Below are 16611 nucleotides of genomic sequence, written 5' to 3' on the forward strand. Positions count from 1 at the left end.
AGTTTGGATTCTAAGAATTTCAACATGGTGCTCATACAGAAGTACTCCATGCTGGGGCAGTTTTCAGCAAACAGGAGCACAGTTGTGTGTCATTTACTTGCAGTGTCGGACTGGCCTACCGGGATACCAGGAAAACTCCCGGTGGGCCAAGATGTCAGAGGGTCCTCCTGCTTCTAAACATTTGGCTTATTTCATGGCCATTCCCTATTTCTATGAGAATAAAGAGGCTTAATAGATGGAATAATAGGTTATACTATGTAAAGAAAAGAGAATAGGAGAATAGAGGTTGAGTAAGTAAAGGAAGAAAATAATATTTTGAGTGGGCCCCTGGTCTAAAGGTTTTTGGGTGGGCCCCTGGTATAAGGGTTGGGTGGGCCCCTGGTGTCCCAGTCCGACACTGTTTACTTGTCACCTTTTTGCTCTGTTGTAAAAGGTTTTAGAGTAGAGGTTAATTTCCATTTTCATTTTATTTAGCAGTAGTCTCTGTTTGTAGACTCTTTTCCAATTAAAAGGTTGGTTACAAAAATAAAATAATAATAGGATAACCATTGCTACATATGATATATGGCTGACCAAACTGTATCTGTTTAGATGCTCTTCTTTTCTTAGAATGCTTACTAACCTTCATACTGTATTCTTTATAATACCCAGCGTTATATGCAAGGAAAAATAATATAATTTTTTTTTTATGCTTAAAACTTGTTTTCTTTTTCCAGGGTGGAGCACAGCATAAAGTACCTGTTGTTATATCAAAAATCTTCAAAGATCAGCCAGGTGAAGTAGAAATCTTGTTTTTCGGCTTGTTTAACTTAATCTCCCCTACAGAATTCAGAGAATGTTTAGAGAACAGAAACCATCGGGCAGTGCTCTGGCTTTAGATAATGAAAGCAACAGGGAGACAAATTCTTGCACACTGGCGAGTGTATTTCATCATTTTCAGTACTAACTTTTACTGGCAACTTTATATTTTACACATTTTCTTCTATTTTATTAATAATGTGTTACAGTCTGTGGTTCAGCTCACATAAATCCATACTGGGAGCACCAGGGAAACAGATTACTTCTCAACAGAAGACCTGAATCACCCGTTCCACCGAATATCACTAATAATAATACTAATATCATCATTGTCACGTGTCTCATAATTGTCTAAAAACCACTGCCTTTGCCCGAAATCCCAAACTGTGGCATGCTTTGTTTCTATGGCAACCAAAAATCATTCCTTATTTATTTTTGTATGCTGGATAGAACGTTTCTGAGGTCATAGGCACAAAAAACAACAGTAAACATTTCAAGGATTGCATCCAAATAATCACTTGTGATAAATATTCATACGTTAGAAGTTCAGCATATTGTGATAGGATTTCCAAGCATTTTCATATGTTATATAACAGAATAAATATATATTTTATATACACCGAGCCAGTGTTCCTTATTAAAGTACATACATTATTATTTGCTAACATTACTGTATAACTAAATACTTGAGTTGAAGAACCTTGTGTTCTTGCTTAAATTCTGAATAAAAAAGAACTTTATGCATAAGACATTTGTCCTAATGTTAGCAGGTAGCATTTACTTGTCAATTGTTTAAAAACATAGCTGATTGGTTGCTATGGGTTACTAGACTTGGGAACCTTTGTGCTGTTTATTACATTACTGCCTTATATTATGACACCTAGGGGCAATAATTTTGAGAAAAAAAACTTGGCGTTCCGTGTTTTTTTCCATTCATGCTTTTTATGTTCAGATATTTAAATAACCATCATGGCTTTTGTGGTTTTAAAGAAATAGAGTTTAATTGTGGTTTTAAAAAGCTCTAATACCACTAAAATCCGACCTTAATGAATGGGCCTCTAATAGTAGATAAAAGAGAACATTTACTTATAATCTGGATAAAAGTGCAAGAGCTCTAAGAGACACAAGAGTGTCTTTTCTGTGCTGTGCACCTTATGTATGATAAAAAAATCTGATTTAAAGGAGAACTGTTGCAAAATTGAACATTTAATATAAATGTCATCATTAAAATCAATTAAAAATTCTGAACCATTTCTGAAATATTCAAGTTAATCCTCCCTCTCAGCATCTACCTCTCTTCGTGCAGGAGTTGGGAGTCTGATTTTGAATGACTGTTATATCCATTCTTTTAGGGGCCTCCTTTTGCCGAGAAGATGTATTAGAGCTCACTCTATTAAAATCACCAGACATCATGTCTCTCTACATGCAGAATTTGTGCCAAAGGCAGTTATTTTGTTAGATTTTGTTTGTACTGGAATCAGTTATTTCAGTGAGCTCTAATCCAAAGACAGAATGAAGAGAAACAAATGCTGAGAGAGGGATAGTGAAGATAAACTTGATTATTTCAGAAACAATGCAGAATTTTTAATTCATTGTTTTTTGAAAGTTTCTTATTTTAGTATGATTAAGCTTATATTGAGGGGCACATTTACTATGGGTCGAATATCGAGGGTTAATTAACCCTCGATATTCGACCATCGAAGTTAAATCCTTCGACTTCGAATATTGAAGTCAAAGGATTTACCGCAATTAGGATTAAATCCTTTCGAATCGAAGGATTCGAATTCATCGATCAAACGATTTTCCTTCTATCAGAAATTGCTAGGAAAGCCTATGGGGACCTTCCCCATAGGCTAACATTGGTGCTCAGTATGTTTTAGGTGGTGAAGTAGGTGGTCTAAGTTTTTTTAAAGAGACAGTACTTCGACTATCGAATGGTCGAATAGTCTAACGAATTTTAGTTTGAATCGTTCAAAGTCAAAGTTGAAGTCATAGTCGAAGGTCGAAGTAGTCAATTTGATGGTCGAAGTAGCCAAAAAAAAACTTCGAAATTCAAAGTTTTTTTCCTTCTATTCCTTCACTCGAGCTAAGTAAATGTGCCCCCACATGTTAATTTTCACAAAAGCTAGAAATGTTGTGCATTATGGGTCAAATTCACTAAGATTCGTAGTTGCGCCAGGCGTAAATTCGCCGTACTTCGCCACACTTCGCCAGGCGTAGTTGCACTCAGGGGTAGCGTAAGGTTGCGAAGTTGCGCTAGCGTTGATTCACTAAGCGAAGCGAAGTTACGCTACCGATGGTTAATTTGCATACGGTGCCAAATTCAAATTTCAATGGAGGAATAGGTAGAATCACTACAAATGACTGGGAAACCTTTAAAACATCAAATAAAATTTTTTTTTTGCCCTACACATGTGCCCACTGTATAGTTAAGTTGCCATGAGTTAGGAAATGTAGGGGGGAAGGAGGGGAGCCCCAAAAAAAATTTCGATCTTTTTCAGCCTATCACCCAGAATATAGAAAAAACGCCAGCGTTTTTTGGGACTTAGAAAAAATTTGAACTTTTTTTGAAGCAATCCCTATCTACTCTATTGCGCTTCGCCTGGTCTGAGGTGGCGAAGGAAGTCTAGCGTAAAAGGTAGCGTTCGGTACAATGCGCGCGTTAGTGGATTTGCGTAGTTATGTCCGTTGCGAAAATTCGCCAGGCGTAAGGGTGCGAAGTAACACTAGCGAATTTACGCCAGCGTTCGTTAGTGAATTTGCGAAGTAACGAAAATGCCCAACGCTAGCGAATTGACGCTAGCGTTAGGCGCTTCTGCGCTTAGTGAATTTGCCCCTAAGTTTTAAGCTTCCATACCAGCTCAAGGCAACCACAGCCCTTTAGCAGTAAAGATCTGTGTCTCAGAAGATGCCCCAGTAGCTCCCCATCTTCTTTTCTGCTGATTCACTGCACATGCTCTGTGCTGTTGTCACTTACTGAGCTGAGGGACCCACTCACAATATACAGTACACATAGAATAGAAGTGTCACAATATAAGGTTGATTAGTTATTAATACAGATAATTACTACATGGCAGCACAGTGCAATTAGCATCAGAATTTAATAATCAGCCCTGTAGCATCAGCTTATATTACAGACCAACCTCATTTTCTGCTGGATAATTAGTGACGAGCCCTAAGCTTAGCTTCTCAACAGCTGCTCAGAGCCCACTGAGCATGTGAGTGTCACAGACACTTTCCAAGATGGTGACCCCCTGTGACAAGTTTGAAGTCCTGGATCATTGCTGCTATTAAGACGCTAAAACGTTAGGCTGGTGCAAAAAGTGCAGCATATAAACTATGGTATTGTTATCCATATTCATTTTTAGGGGTTAGTTCTCCTTTAAGATTCACAGCATATCATCAGGAGTGCTCAGGCAGTCCTGTCCTTAGGGCTTCCTATAGTGCAAAATGTATGGACAGAGCACCATTGCTGCCGGCATCAATTGCTGCTCCCTTACATGTCCATCTTTGATGTGCAGGTAGAGCAGGGCAGGTAGAGGGCGGAACACCTACATGTGTCTCCTCTCCCTTTTGAATGCTTCTAAATGCAGCAATGTTATAGGATTTAGGGAATGTGGGGGCTCACATCAATTCTGTAATAGAGGAAGGTAGTATACAAAGTACAAAAAATGTGCATTGCTCCCATTTTTGGCACTTTGCAAACTGCCTTTAAAGTCATAAATGACACCAAGGGGCCAATTCATTAACTCCGAGTGAAGGATTCGAAGTAAAAAAACTTTGAATTTCGAAGTGTTTTTTTGGCTACTTCGACCATCGAATGGGCTACTTCGACCTTCAACTTCGAATCGAAGGATTCAAACTAAAAATCGTTCGACTATTCGACCATTTGATAGTTGAAGTACTATCTCTTTAAGAAAAAACTTCGACCCCCTAGTTCGCCACCTAAAAGCTACCGAAGTCAATGTTAGACTATGGGGAAGGTCCCCATAGGCTTTGCTAAATTTTTTTGGTCGAAGGATAATCCTTCGATCGTTGGATTAAAATCCTTCGAATCGTTCGAGGAATTTTTTTGGTCGAACGATTATTCCTTCGATCGTACAATCTAACTATTTGCGCAAAATCCTTCGACTTCGATATTTGAAGTCGAAGAATTTTCATTCCCAGTTGAATATCGAGGGTTAATTAACCCCTCCATATTCGACCCTTGATGAATTTGCCCCCAACTGTCTCAAACGCCAATTAAAAAGTATAAGCCAGGTGTAAAAGTTGATCTGCCCATGGAATGTGTCCCTGATACAATTTTGCTGTATAATGATTATGAGCTATGCAACAGTCTGGTACAAGTTACTATATCCTCTTTACATGCTCATTCTCTTCCTGTAGAGTAAAAAATTGTATGTGACACCAAACAAAATTTAATGAGCTCTGCGTTCTAACGAGTCCCATCATAACAAGCAAAATAGTCTGTATATGTCATTCATATTTTAGAGCACCATATATTTTTAAAGAAGAAACCTACAGACTTCTCTGTAACATTGTATGCAGAATAAATAAATAATATGGGCAATTACATGAATCCTATGGAGCCATTTCTTTTATAGGATTTATATTAAAGGGCTGTGGTTGTGTTGGGGAATGAATATTATAACTGGAACCATTTAATCTAGTTTTCACAACAGAACTAACAGTATATAATGGGATTATAAAGAGAATGTATCCCCATGGTAAAATATACAGTCTATAGTCGCATTACAAGTAATAAAGGAGTTTGGCGGTTATATAAATATATGGCAAATAAATATATTTCTACATTTTATAGTAGGGTACCTTAGTTCTTACAGTAAACATTTGAAGTACTGCAAAACTGAGACAAAAAACACCAATTATAATAGTGGAAATTAATTATTACAAGCATATTTTTACGAAAGAAAATAATCAGACCACTCAGAACTCGCCATTCAAGTAAATAAACCAATTCCAATAAACTTTTGTCATCTTAATGCCCTTATGGAATAAACGATTTACCTCGGCAATGAACTTATGAAATTATCTCAAGATACCTATTAATCATCAGAGCTATATTTAGCAACAATTAAGATTTAGAGGGATTCTCACCTCACTGGGCTGCTTACCAGAAGACAGAAAAATTAATAGAAGGTTTAAAACGAGTCATGAATAATAACATGATTAAATGAGCATCCATCCTTTTAGGAGACCTCTTTATAGCAAATGAGTAAAGCATAAGAGGATTTATAAATAATCCATTATCTAATTACGCCGTGTTTAAAAAACAACATTAAAAGGAAAATTCACTGCAATTAGTCTTTATTTTCCTGTTTACATTGGGAAATTATTGGAACTCATTTGAGAACAAATAGTTCAAGAGCCAGATTGTGGCGTGATTACGTAAATGAACAAGGAAATTCGGAAAAGGAAAATGAATGATTTTGTTACAAATTGAAAAACGAATTTTGCATTTAAGACCTTTTCTGGTTTCTAGTAAAGTCTGTAATTGTAAAACTTTAAGCATAGCAGTACAATTTGCCATGGAGGTTGAATAAAGTTCTACATTTAGTTCTTCAATAGTGATGGGCGAATAAATTCGGCAGGCACAAGTTTAAGGCTAATTTCCACCGGCAGCGAATGAACTTGCGAAACTGCAGTGAAAATTCTCAGTTGAAAAATCTATCAGAATAGTTGCACGCATAAAATTGTCACGTGTCAAAATTATTCAGACGCAATTGACTTTAATGCATTTGGGCAAAATAGTCATATAAAAGGCGTATAAAAATTGTCGCTTCTGTCAAAATTGTCGCATGTCAATATGATTTTGACACCCATTGACTTCAATGCGTTTCACAAATTTGTCACCGTTTAGCTATTTTTTCAGTAAATTCACAAATTTTTCGTCAAAGAGATACGGCATAGATTCGCCCATATCTAATCTTCAGATTTTCAGATTTTTTTCTTTAAATGTCTAAAAAATATGAGCTTTATGAGGTGTAAAAACCACCAAAAACTCCAATAAAGAACTTCTCCAAGTACTGTAAAAGCAATTGAGGTCCTATAGAAGTCAATGAGAGCTGCTGTCACGACCGGCACCCAATACCAGAACAAGTGCCAAGCACTCGGTCTCGGCTCGGCTTCACCAGTAGTGTGACCACCGTTGGGCTTCGGGAGGAGCCCTCAGCTTACTTGGGTGCCACCTGGACTTAACGAGGGGTGCAAGGCGGGATGTTCTGGCTGGCAAAGGGGCACGGCTGTTAGCATAGTCTTTTGGGCCGAAGGTCACGGTACAAAAGGATTAGGCAGAAGGATGGTCAGACAGGCTGGGTCAAAACCAGATAATCAAGACAAACAGGTACAGGATCAGATGCACAAGGCTCAGGAACCACTAGAAACCAAGTTCTATCACGGGCCCTGGCTAGGGGTCAGAATGGGCCTTAAATACAGACAAGGTTCACGCCAAAACGTGCGCCAATGCGCGCTGGCGCAATAACGCCAGTGCGCCTGTACCTTTAAGAGGCGCGCATGCCGCCGCTCCCTAAGAATCCAAGATGGCGCCGCACAGGTTATTTTATTACAGCTGCACCATTCAGATTTTTAGAGGCTTTAGAGATATTCATTTTTATCACGGATCGTTCAATGCTTTTTTTCTGTTTGTACTTTTCACTTCACTTAAAATTAAGTAAAAAAAAAATGAAATGCCAAACCTAATTTCAAGTGTTTCAAAACAACATCAAAACCAGCATTTCAAATGGACTCTTTCACAAGTATTCTCTGTATTTCAGAAGAAATGGCACCACTAAAATAAATTTGTATAATAAAATAATAGTAAATTATGTTTAATTTAACAAAACTGTTTCTAAAAAAAAAAAAACCTCATGTGATTAACTGAAAATCAAAGGAAAAACGAAAAATAGGGTCCATTGCATCAAACCAAAATCAGTGTCCAGATGCCGCTGTGTTTTTCTTTTAAAAACGCAATCATTGTGAGTAATGAAACTTGCTGAAACTAATTTGATTTGTTGGTACAGCAAAACAGAACCTGCGAATAAGCCCTAGAGCACATTCTTTGTGGTAATTTTTTTTCCCTCATTTGAATAATAACGACTGAAACGTGTGAGTCAAGAAGCAAGCTTTGTGCATTAAGGTATTTAATTAGAAAATCTAACAACTGCACTAGGAAAATAATTATCACTTACAATTGCAATCAATTCTGTCCTTAAATGTTGCAGATCTGTTCCTTCCCGCTGTGTGTACTCCAGTGGCTGAGCACAGGCTTCTGGGGCTGTAGAAACTCAGATCATAAACTTTAGCAGGTTTGGAGTTTGAAGCAAGAGTACTGTAGACCAGTAGTACATAGAGAAAACAGTATTGAATATAGTTCTTCCTGCCAACAAATAGGAAGCTTTTAACTTCTTACCGCGGGCATATTGACCAAGTCTACACACCTGAGAGCAATTACTTGGGGATTAAGTTTATTAAGTGATATAAAGAATCATAGCTACCGGCTTTCAGAAATTAATGGAAGAAATGAAGCGGAGTGGAGTATAATTAACTTTGCCTCTAGTAGATCTCAAAAATATGTTCTTATATAATTTGACTATATTATTGACCATCACATTACTCTTATTTAATATTTTTTGTTTTTTTTTATTCTATAGCTGACAAGACTGGAATGTTATTCATAGGGGATGCATTAATGCAGGTAGGAAAGTCTTTAACTTAGCTTTTTACTTCGACTATATCCATGTTTTTTTTCTGTAAAAATGTATCTGTGCACAGTCTGCAGGCAAATGTCTCTTTACTACAAACTGTGATGCTGGGGGACTAAAAAGTTATGCGGGGTCCATAAAGGTAGGCCTAACAGATACCATATTAGTTTACAGACATAAAACTTTTCAGTTTGTTGTAGAAACATTACAAGCATGATATATGGAGTGCTATTTGAATGTACAGTATATGAATTGTGTTTTCTGTAATTCAATGATTCTGTAGTATCAGGCATTGCCAGAGTCGGACTGGCCCACCGGGATACCAGGAAAACTCCCGGTGGGCCCAGGTGTCAGGGGGCCCTTGTGCTGCTAAAGATTTGGCCTATTTCATGACTATTTCCTATTTCTTTGAGAACAAAGAGACTAAATAGATGGAATAATATATTATAGTATGTAAAGAATAGAGACTAGGAGAATAGAGGTTGAGTGAGGAGAAGAATAATAATAGTACTGAGAGTGGGCCCCTGGTCTAAGGTTTTTGGGTGGGCCCCTGGTCTAAGGTTTTTGGGTGGGCCCCTGGTGTCCCAGTCCGACACTGGGCATTGCTATTTTATTAAGGCATTACTGTGTGTTGATGGTGATACAATGATGGCTTAGATACTACACCGATCACTAGCCATGACTCTCTCAATCAATGGTTCTTTTATATTACAGGTTAATGGCATAAATGTTGAAAATGCGTCTCATGAAGAAGTGGTAAGTTGTAAGTATTTTACATTGATCTGAGTTAACTCTTCTTAAACCTTTGTTAATCTGCTGCAAAAATGTTTAAATAATGACTTCACCTTCAATTCTTGGCTAAATATTTGGATCACGTGGAAAAGGCAACCCGTTTCCACTTCACACATTTTCTCGCTTCTACGTTATCCCAAATGATGCTTTAGTTGAAGCTGTAAAGTTGGTTGTTTACCAATCAGAATAATTAATGCACTTATTCTGTTATACCAATTATGTTCTTGAAGGACATCAACTGAGGAATGATATTATCACAGAGGGGATAATGTACAACAAGGGTCATAGCTAATGCTTTGCAAATGCAACATTTGAAAAAAGTACTGAGTGCAACCGCGTCTCAGTGTGATGGCTGCATTGCTGGCTTCAAGCCCACTGTTCAATAAATGTGATGCCTTAGCCGATATCCAACTGACCATCGAGCACTGGTGTTTGTTTGAACAGAGGGGCCCATGGGTGATGGCATGGAATCCTTAGAGTACAAAGTTATACCTTTGTATGCAGGTATAATGTTATACTAAAAGAGTCCTAACTAGATTTAGTTTTTTCTTTGCTTTAATAGATAAATAATCTATAATATAAATTATACTAATACAATCAAAATAATACCAGTGGGATATCAAGTAAAGAAAAGTCCTATATGTTATGTTTCTAGTGTAAGCAACAGACTTAAAAATGAACACTTTAACGGGCAGTTGAGTGTTGTGTGCCTTTTTAAATGTTTGTCTTAAATAAACATACAACCATAAATTTTTAGGTCCAGAGCCTTGTACAATATTAGTTTTTATAGCCAAAAAAAGCATTATAAAGTTATGGGAAGGTTAATTTAAGTTTTTGGAAAAGATTCCATTCTTTTCGCATTTTGTCAACATGTGACAAAATGAGTGAAAAGACGTCAAGAATTTAGACGTTTCCTTAGACTTGCATTCTGATGTATTTTTGAGTGAGATAGAGTTGCCTTCGACATTTCTGGCCCATATAATATGAAGGTTTTTGACTAACCAAAACTAAAGAACACTTTCGGGGGAAGATGGGAAATGCATTGATAAATTAGTTAACTTTTGAGTCTACATGATACGTCTATAGAATGTTGGGAAACATTTCAAAAACTTTGATAAATGTGACAAAAATCCACCAACGGAAAAAAAATAGATTTTTAGGAAAAAGAATAATTTGATATATCTATCCCATTGATTTGGTTCAACTAGAAACTTAAATAACGTAATAATGATCTATGTAATGTGACATGAAGTACATTACATATGTATGTACAGTATGTATGATTTTCTTTCTGGACAGGTAGGAAAACAACAATGTTCCCAGGCTGACTTTGGCCATAGCTTGCAGCTCTTATCAAATCACTGTTTCAATATAGTATCAATGCTCATCATTCCACAAAAATGCTATGTTCTGATAGAATAAAATCCCGGACTCTATTATGATTAAAGGCTTTACCACTACACCATCATATAAGGGAGAACAGCCTGTCCTAATAATAAAAGCCTGATGTTTAACTTTCATCATCTCCAAACACAGATCATTTGGCCTATTTGTGTCAGGACAGGCCTTAAACTAAAAAGCAACCCACTTTAATGGCAGAGGAAAACTAGAGAAAACAAAGCAAAGTGTATTAGGATTGTTTGGATGATTTGGCTCCTTTGTGTAGGTACAGTACTTAACCTAAAAAGTCAGATATTTGTAGTGGCAGAGAAAAATAACAGGCGATAAACAACAAAGTGTTTAAGTGTTACATATGTTATGTAATATGATATCCATGTACCCTGCAACTGTATATAATAAAAGTCAAGCTTTTAGTGGATTAGAGAGATATTGATTAGGATAAGTATCTTAAAAAGATCCCTCTTACTATGGATTTACTACATACAAGGGATCAAGTGTTTAGTGGAAAAAAATACTCTTTTCCTTAAAGCAGAACTATGACAAAAATAAAAATGTAATATAAGTTTCATCTCATGAAAATAAGAAACTTTCTAATTATAATCACTACAATTGTATTGTTTATGAGAAAAACAAGTTACTCTTCATTTTTTTGGACTGTAAGCTTTATAGAGCAGGGATCTCCTTCCTTCCTATTGTCTCTCATACCACATGGCACCTAAAATCTGTGTATTTATGCATATTTATTGTATTTGTTAGGTTACTTTTACTCCCCTTTATATATTGTGATATTGTATAGCACTGCGTATTCTCACAGCACTATATAAATAAAGTTGTAGCTACATACACACTCTTTACTATTCCCTCTGAGCAATCTGTCTCTCTAGATTCAACTTTGTGTCAGACAGCTTAATACATTGACTAAGCAAATACTGTACCAAATGTTAATTTATTCAACCTAACTAGCCATCAAAATCTGTTTCTGACTTGCATGACGAGAGACATGCTGGGAGTGGAAAGCAGATAGAAGTTTGATTTGTTAGAGAACTTTTAATTTATTTAAGGTGTTTCTTATTTCCTTTAGATGAAGCCTATAATTTTTATTTTCACAATATTTTTCCTCTATGTTCAGGGATAAAAACATCTTAAAACGTGATAAAACTCTACCACTAATCTAGTTATTGCAAATAATAAATCAGTGTACATCTCATGCAAGCCTACCAAGCTATATGTATGGTCAGGCAAAAACCATTGCAGAAAAGACTGAACTCACTCGTGATTTCTGCAGTTTTATTGTTTTTTTCCAAACCTGCTTTCCGCGTTCCGATTAAAACATGACAAACTTTATACTTTCTGCAAAAACTCTCATGTGGAAAAAAAAGTTTTGGAAAAAAACTAAATAATTTGATTACAGAAAGCACGAGTGAGTTCAGGAAATCACTTACATTGTCTGCAATATTTATGCCCAACCAGGAGCATTGATAGATGATAGATCAGCCCCATAATGTATCAAAATGTAGTAGTAAATTCCTATTCATAAATGACCTAATGTATTGCCAACATGTCCTTGGTAAGGGGAAGGGGTTAAACCCAAGCTAAACTCAAACTGCTCCGTCTGGCAACTCATGAGTTCATATACATTGTAGATCAAACAGAACGCTGATGAACACTTTCTTTTCTCTCCAATTAAAAAGAAAAGAAATATTCATAACAATTTAGTAAATGTAACATACTGTAAACCCTAGGGTATATTTTCCATTAAAGCATTACAAATGTCTATAATCTCTTGTTCACACTTTTTTTTCACTAACTGTTATTAATGTCTAGCCTTAATAAATAATTAAGTATGGGTTTAATTAGGTATAAACTAGATTTTAAAAAACGTTACCGTATTTTAAGAATCGTTTATTTCTACATAAAACCATATAATTTTGATGATCATTGATGATGATCACAGCTCATGCTTTGTGTACAGCATTCTTTGACTGATAAAAACAGAATATTGATCTGACAATTAGATTACAATAGTTACCTTTGGTTATTAATAATTGCTAAATACTTCTTGTCTCAGTGTTACAATATGAATGACTAAATGAGCAATTTCTGGTGTTATATTAAATAACAAGGTCAACATTTCAAAAGTCAACATTTTACATCAAGTTCTCAAAGGGAGAACTACCTTAATCTAGTTACCTCTCCTAGTTGTACCTTAAATAAGCATGGAAGGCATAATAAGCTTTCCCAACATGGAAACCTCCAGCTTCAATGCTATCATTTTCTAGCAAAGACATAGGGGGACATTTACTAAAGGGTGAAGTGGCTAACGCTGGCGAATTTTCACCAGCGTTAGCCACTTCACCCTTTAGTAAATTTCCCCCTATGTCTTGTTACGTCATTTTGGCACTTCACCGATTTACTAATGGTAGCTGGCATAATTTTGCCAAGGAGATAGACTTTGGTGCAACTTTTTACGCCAGACAAATTTTCGGTCTGGCGAAAGAGCGTTACTACACAAATTCACTACGTTTTTGATTTTACTGACCGTTACCTCTATCACCAGACTTGCCTTCGCCACCTCAGACCAGGCGAAGTGCAATAGAGTAGATAGGAGTTCCTCAAAAAAAAGTTGAACATTTTTCTAAGTCCCAAAAAACGCTGGCGTTTTTTCCTATTTAAAGGGTGATAGACTGAAAAAGATCATAATTTTTTTTTGTGGGTACCCTCCTTCCCCCTACATTTGCTAACATATGGCACCTAAACTATACTGTGGGCACATGTGTAGGGCATTATAACAACCTTATATAATTTTATTAAGGTTCCCTGGCCTTGTGTAGTGTAATGTATTTGATGCAGCATATATGGCCATTGTACTTTAATTGCATGCCGTATGCTAATTAGCCAACGCTAGCGTAGCTTCGAATTGCTGAGCATAATTTTTCTGGCGTAATTTCGCCAGCGTTTGGTACCCTGTGCGCAATTTCGGATCTTCGTGAATTAGCGTTGTCCAGGCGAATTTTCGCCTGGTGAAGTGTTGCGATGTGCACAAAGCCAGCGCTAGCGAATTTTCGCAGGTTAGTGAATTTGCCCCCTAATATTGCTGTCAATGAATGTTAATGGCAGTTGCATTGTACAGAACCCATTGCCCATCAGGGGACTGCAACCTGTGCTTAGTAATACATTCATATTAAAAGGCATAAGTGATGCTTAACAATGTGAGAGTCATTGTTTTGTTAATGGTGTCTTAGTGGAACCTGCAATGGTACCTGTTCCTCAATGAAAATGATATTGGTAATATCTCAGGAGAGTTATTCATTGGTTATCAGTTGCACAACTAGTTTGATATACTTATGGTTAATTGTAAATGGGAACCAATTAATGAGGCCAAGGTTTACGAATAATTCATGATAACTTTCCTCTTTCTTAAATCATTTTACAATTAGTACCAGTTAATCTCATATTTTAGGTACATACTGTAATGCTACACGTTTCATAGCCATTTCAATATTTATGTTTAACTTTAAAATATTGTCAAATTTTGCAGAGTTGTTGACTTCAGCTTCAGTCAGTTTCCGTTCCATTATACAGTCCAAAGCACACAAATTATTTTTAACCAATTTTATTATTAATACTAATGTATACATCCAGCTTTAACATTTTAATTAAACAGTCAAAATATATTAGTTACTCTTCATAGTATAAAACATGGAGACATGATTTCCTCTGATTAGCTAGTGATACATATTCAAATCTTTGATGATTAAATGCTGTTTGAACGCTTCATTAACATAGCAATTAACATGGAAACATACAGTGCTTAATTGGCATGACTGTCCAGGGAAGAATATTGCAAGTGATCTGACTAATTGAACGAGCTAAAAAACACGTCTCAAGGAAGAACGGAAGTAAAGATTTAATCTCGACAATTAAGAGAACAATCCTGACTCCAGACAGGTTTGGAAGACCACAACATTTCTGTAACAGGTGGAAGAGGCGGTTACATGAGATCCGTTCTTTCTGACCACACAGTTATTAAAAGTTCAAAAATGGTCCAAAAGTGAAGACAAAAGATCATTTTTGGTCACACAGCAAAAAATAATTAGAGGGAACATTGCTCACAACAGGTATCAGTCACAGTGCACCAAATATTCAGTGGTGCTCCAAGGAAATACACACTACCCTATGCCTTACCACACCGGAGTGCCAGTTGTTGGACCACAGAACTGCTCTATCTCACTATTCTCCAACTATCTTAGACCCATAGGATAAACTGTTAAAGAAATTGTGCTATCACTAACTGATCCCTAGTTCATGAGGATGAGGTCCCTGAAGCCCTTACTTCACTAAGACTTGAGTTACCTTAGATTTCAACTTGATACTGGAGCCTGCTGTTTCCAGGCACCAAGGGCATTCACCCTCATCACAGGTTGTGTCCAAAGAGGAAAAGGGGAGGGGGGATCTGCATTCCTGGTCCAAATTTAAAAACAAAAGTTTATTGAGCAATTGAAAACATGGCGCCACAGTGGGATACTAAGCCTGATGTGTTTCAGGATAGACCCTTATTCATAGGCTACTGAGGAATAGGGGCAGTAAACGTCTTGGTTTCCCTAAACCTGTTGCAAATTTCATAAAATCATTGTTCTCTATAAGGATGTAAAAACCTCAGCCAAATGTTGAACTCAGAGTTGGCAGGTCTGAAATCTGTTGAACATGTATAGCATTGATCCGTGCCGAAATGTGCTTATATGTCTTTGTATGGTAAGTTATGTTTTTAGGCCATTCCTGTAAGGAGGCCATTTCCACCAGGGCCGGAACTTGGGGTAGGTAGAAGAGGCACATGCCTAGGGTGTAAGGGTTGAGGTGTGCCGGGCATGTACCTCTTCTGCCTGCACTCCCCTAGTTCAGACCCTGGAGGATCTCAATTGCCAGCTTTCTGAACTTTCTGGGCCTTCCACTTCCCGCTCGTCAGCTTGTGTACATACACTCTTAAGGTGGCCATACACTATAAGATCCGCTCGTTTGACAAGGTCGACAAATGAGCGGATCTTGACCCGATATGCCCACTAACGGCTGGGCGATATCGGATGAATCTGGGGCCGAACGATCGGATTAAGATACTAGGAATTGGCTCAGACGGGTCGCAGGACTGCATCCTGGATCGTACGAAAAATAAAACTTAACCGATTGACAGCCGGCCAATTTTTGGCCTGATATCGATCGGTTGGACCTGTCGGGAGCCCCCACACATGGGCAGATAAGCTGCCAAATCGGTCTAAAGGACTGATATCGGCAGCTTTAATCTGCCCGTGTATGGCCACCTTTACACGCTTCTCTTACAATCAGGGTAGACAACAAGCTCCATATGAAGATGCCAGCTGTGTTCCTTTACTCTTTTGCATATTATACACTACTGTGAACAGTTGTGTGAAGATCAGACTATAACAGAAATTATTTTATTTCACCAAACCCATATTTATTATTATTTTAAGATATGGATAATTTTGGCCTGCTACACTATGGCTATTATGTTATTTTTTATCATTGTTTTCTATAGAGATTTTCATGGATGGGATTGTAGAGTTTGTCTTAAGCTACAAAACTGTAAGATTTTTTTCCAATCAAAATGGATTGCTTGGATTTCTATCTTCAAGTCTCAGCTTTTATATTTCCCATCTGTGAATGAAATGGGTTTTGTTGATCACATAAATAAGAAATATACTCCCCAGGTTTTATACTTATGCTCAGCATGGGCTTTCTTGGTTAGAACATTATTTACCAATATCTGTTCCTAAAGACAGCGTATGTATTTTTACTAAGGGCGTTCAAAAGCTTTATCACTTTTATGTTTGAAAAATTTATCATAAGTTGAATTAAGTCTGCCGTTTCTAATATTAAAATATACAGC

At 37.0% G+C, this 16611-nt stretch overlaps 1 protein-coding gene across 3 annotated transcripts in view; it reads left to right on the forward strand.

Moving 5' to 3' along the window:
• The window catches only part of sntg2.L (syntrophin, gamma 2 L homeolog), a 290368-nt gene that overhangs the window by 156415 nt on the left and 117342 nt on the right, over positions 1-16611 (forward strand). For all 3 annotated transcript variants that reach the window (XM_041562254.1, XM_041562253.1, NM_001094304.1), the window contains 3 exon segments: positions 717-774; positions 8469-8512; positions 9234-9275. In XM_041562254.1, coding sequence (XP_041418188.1) covers positions 717-774; positions 8469-8512; positions 9234-9275 — 144 coding nt within the window.

Source organism: Xenopus laevis, chromosome 5L, assembly GCF_017654675.1.
Source record: "Xenopus laevis strain J_2021 chromosome 5L, Xenopus_laevis_v10.1, whole genome shotgun sequence".
NCBI lineage: Eukaryota > Metazoa > Chordata > Amphibia > Anura > Pipidae > Xenopus > Xenopus laevis.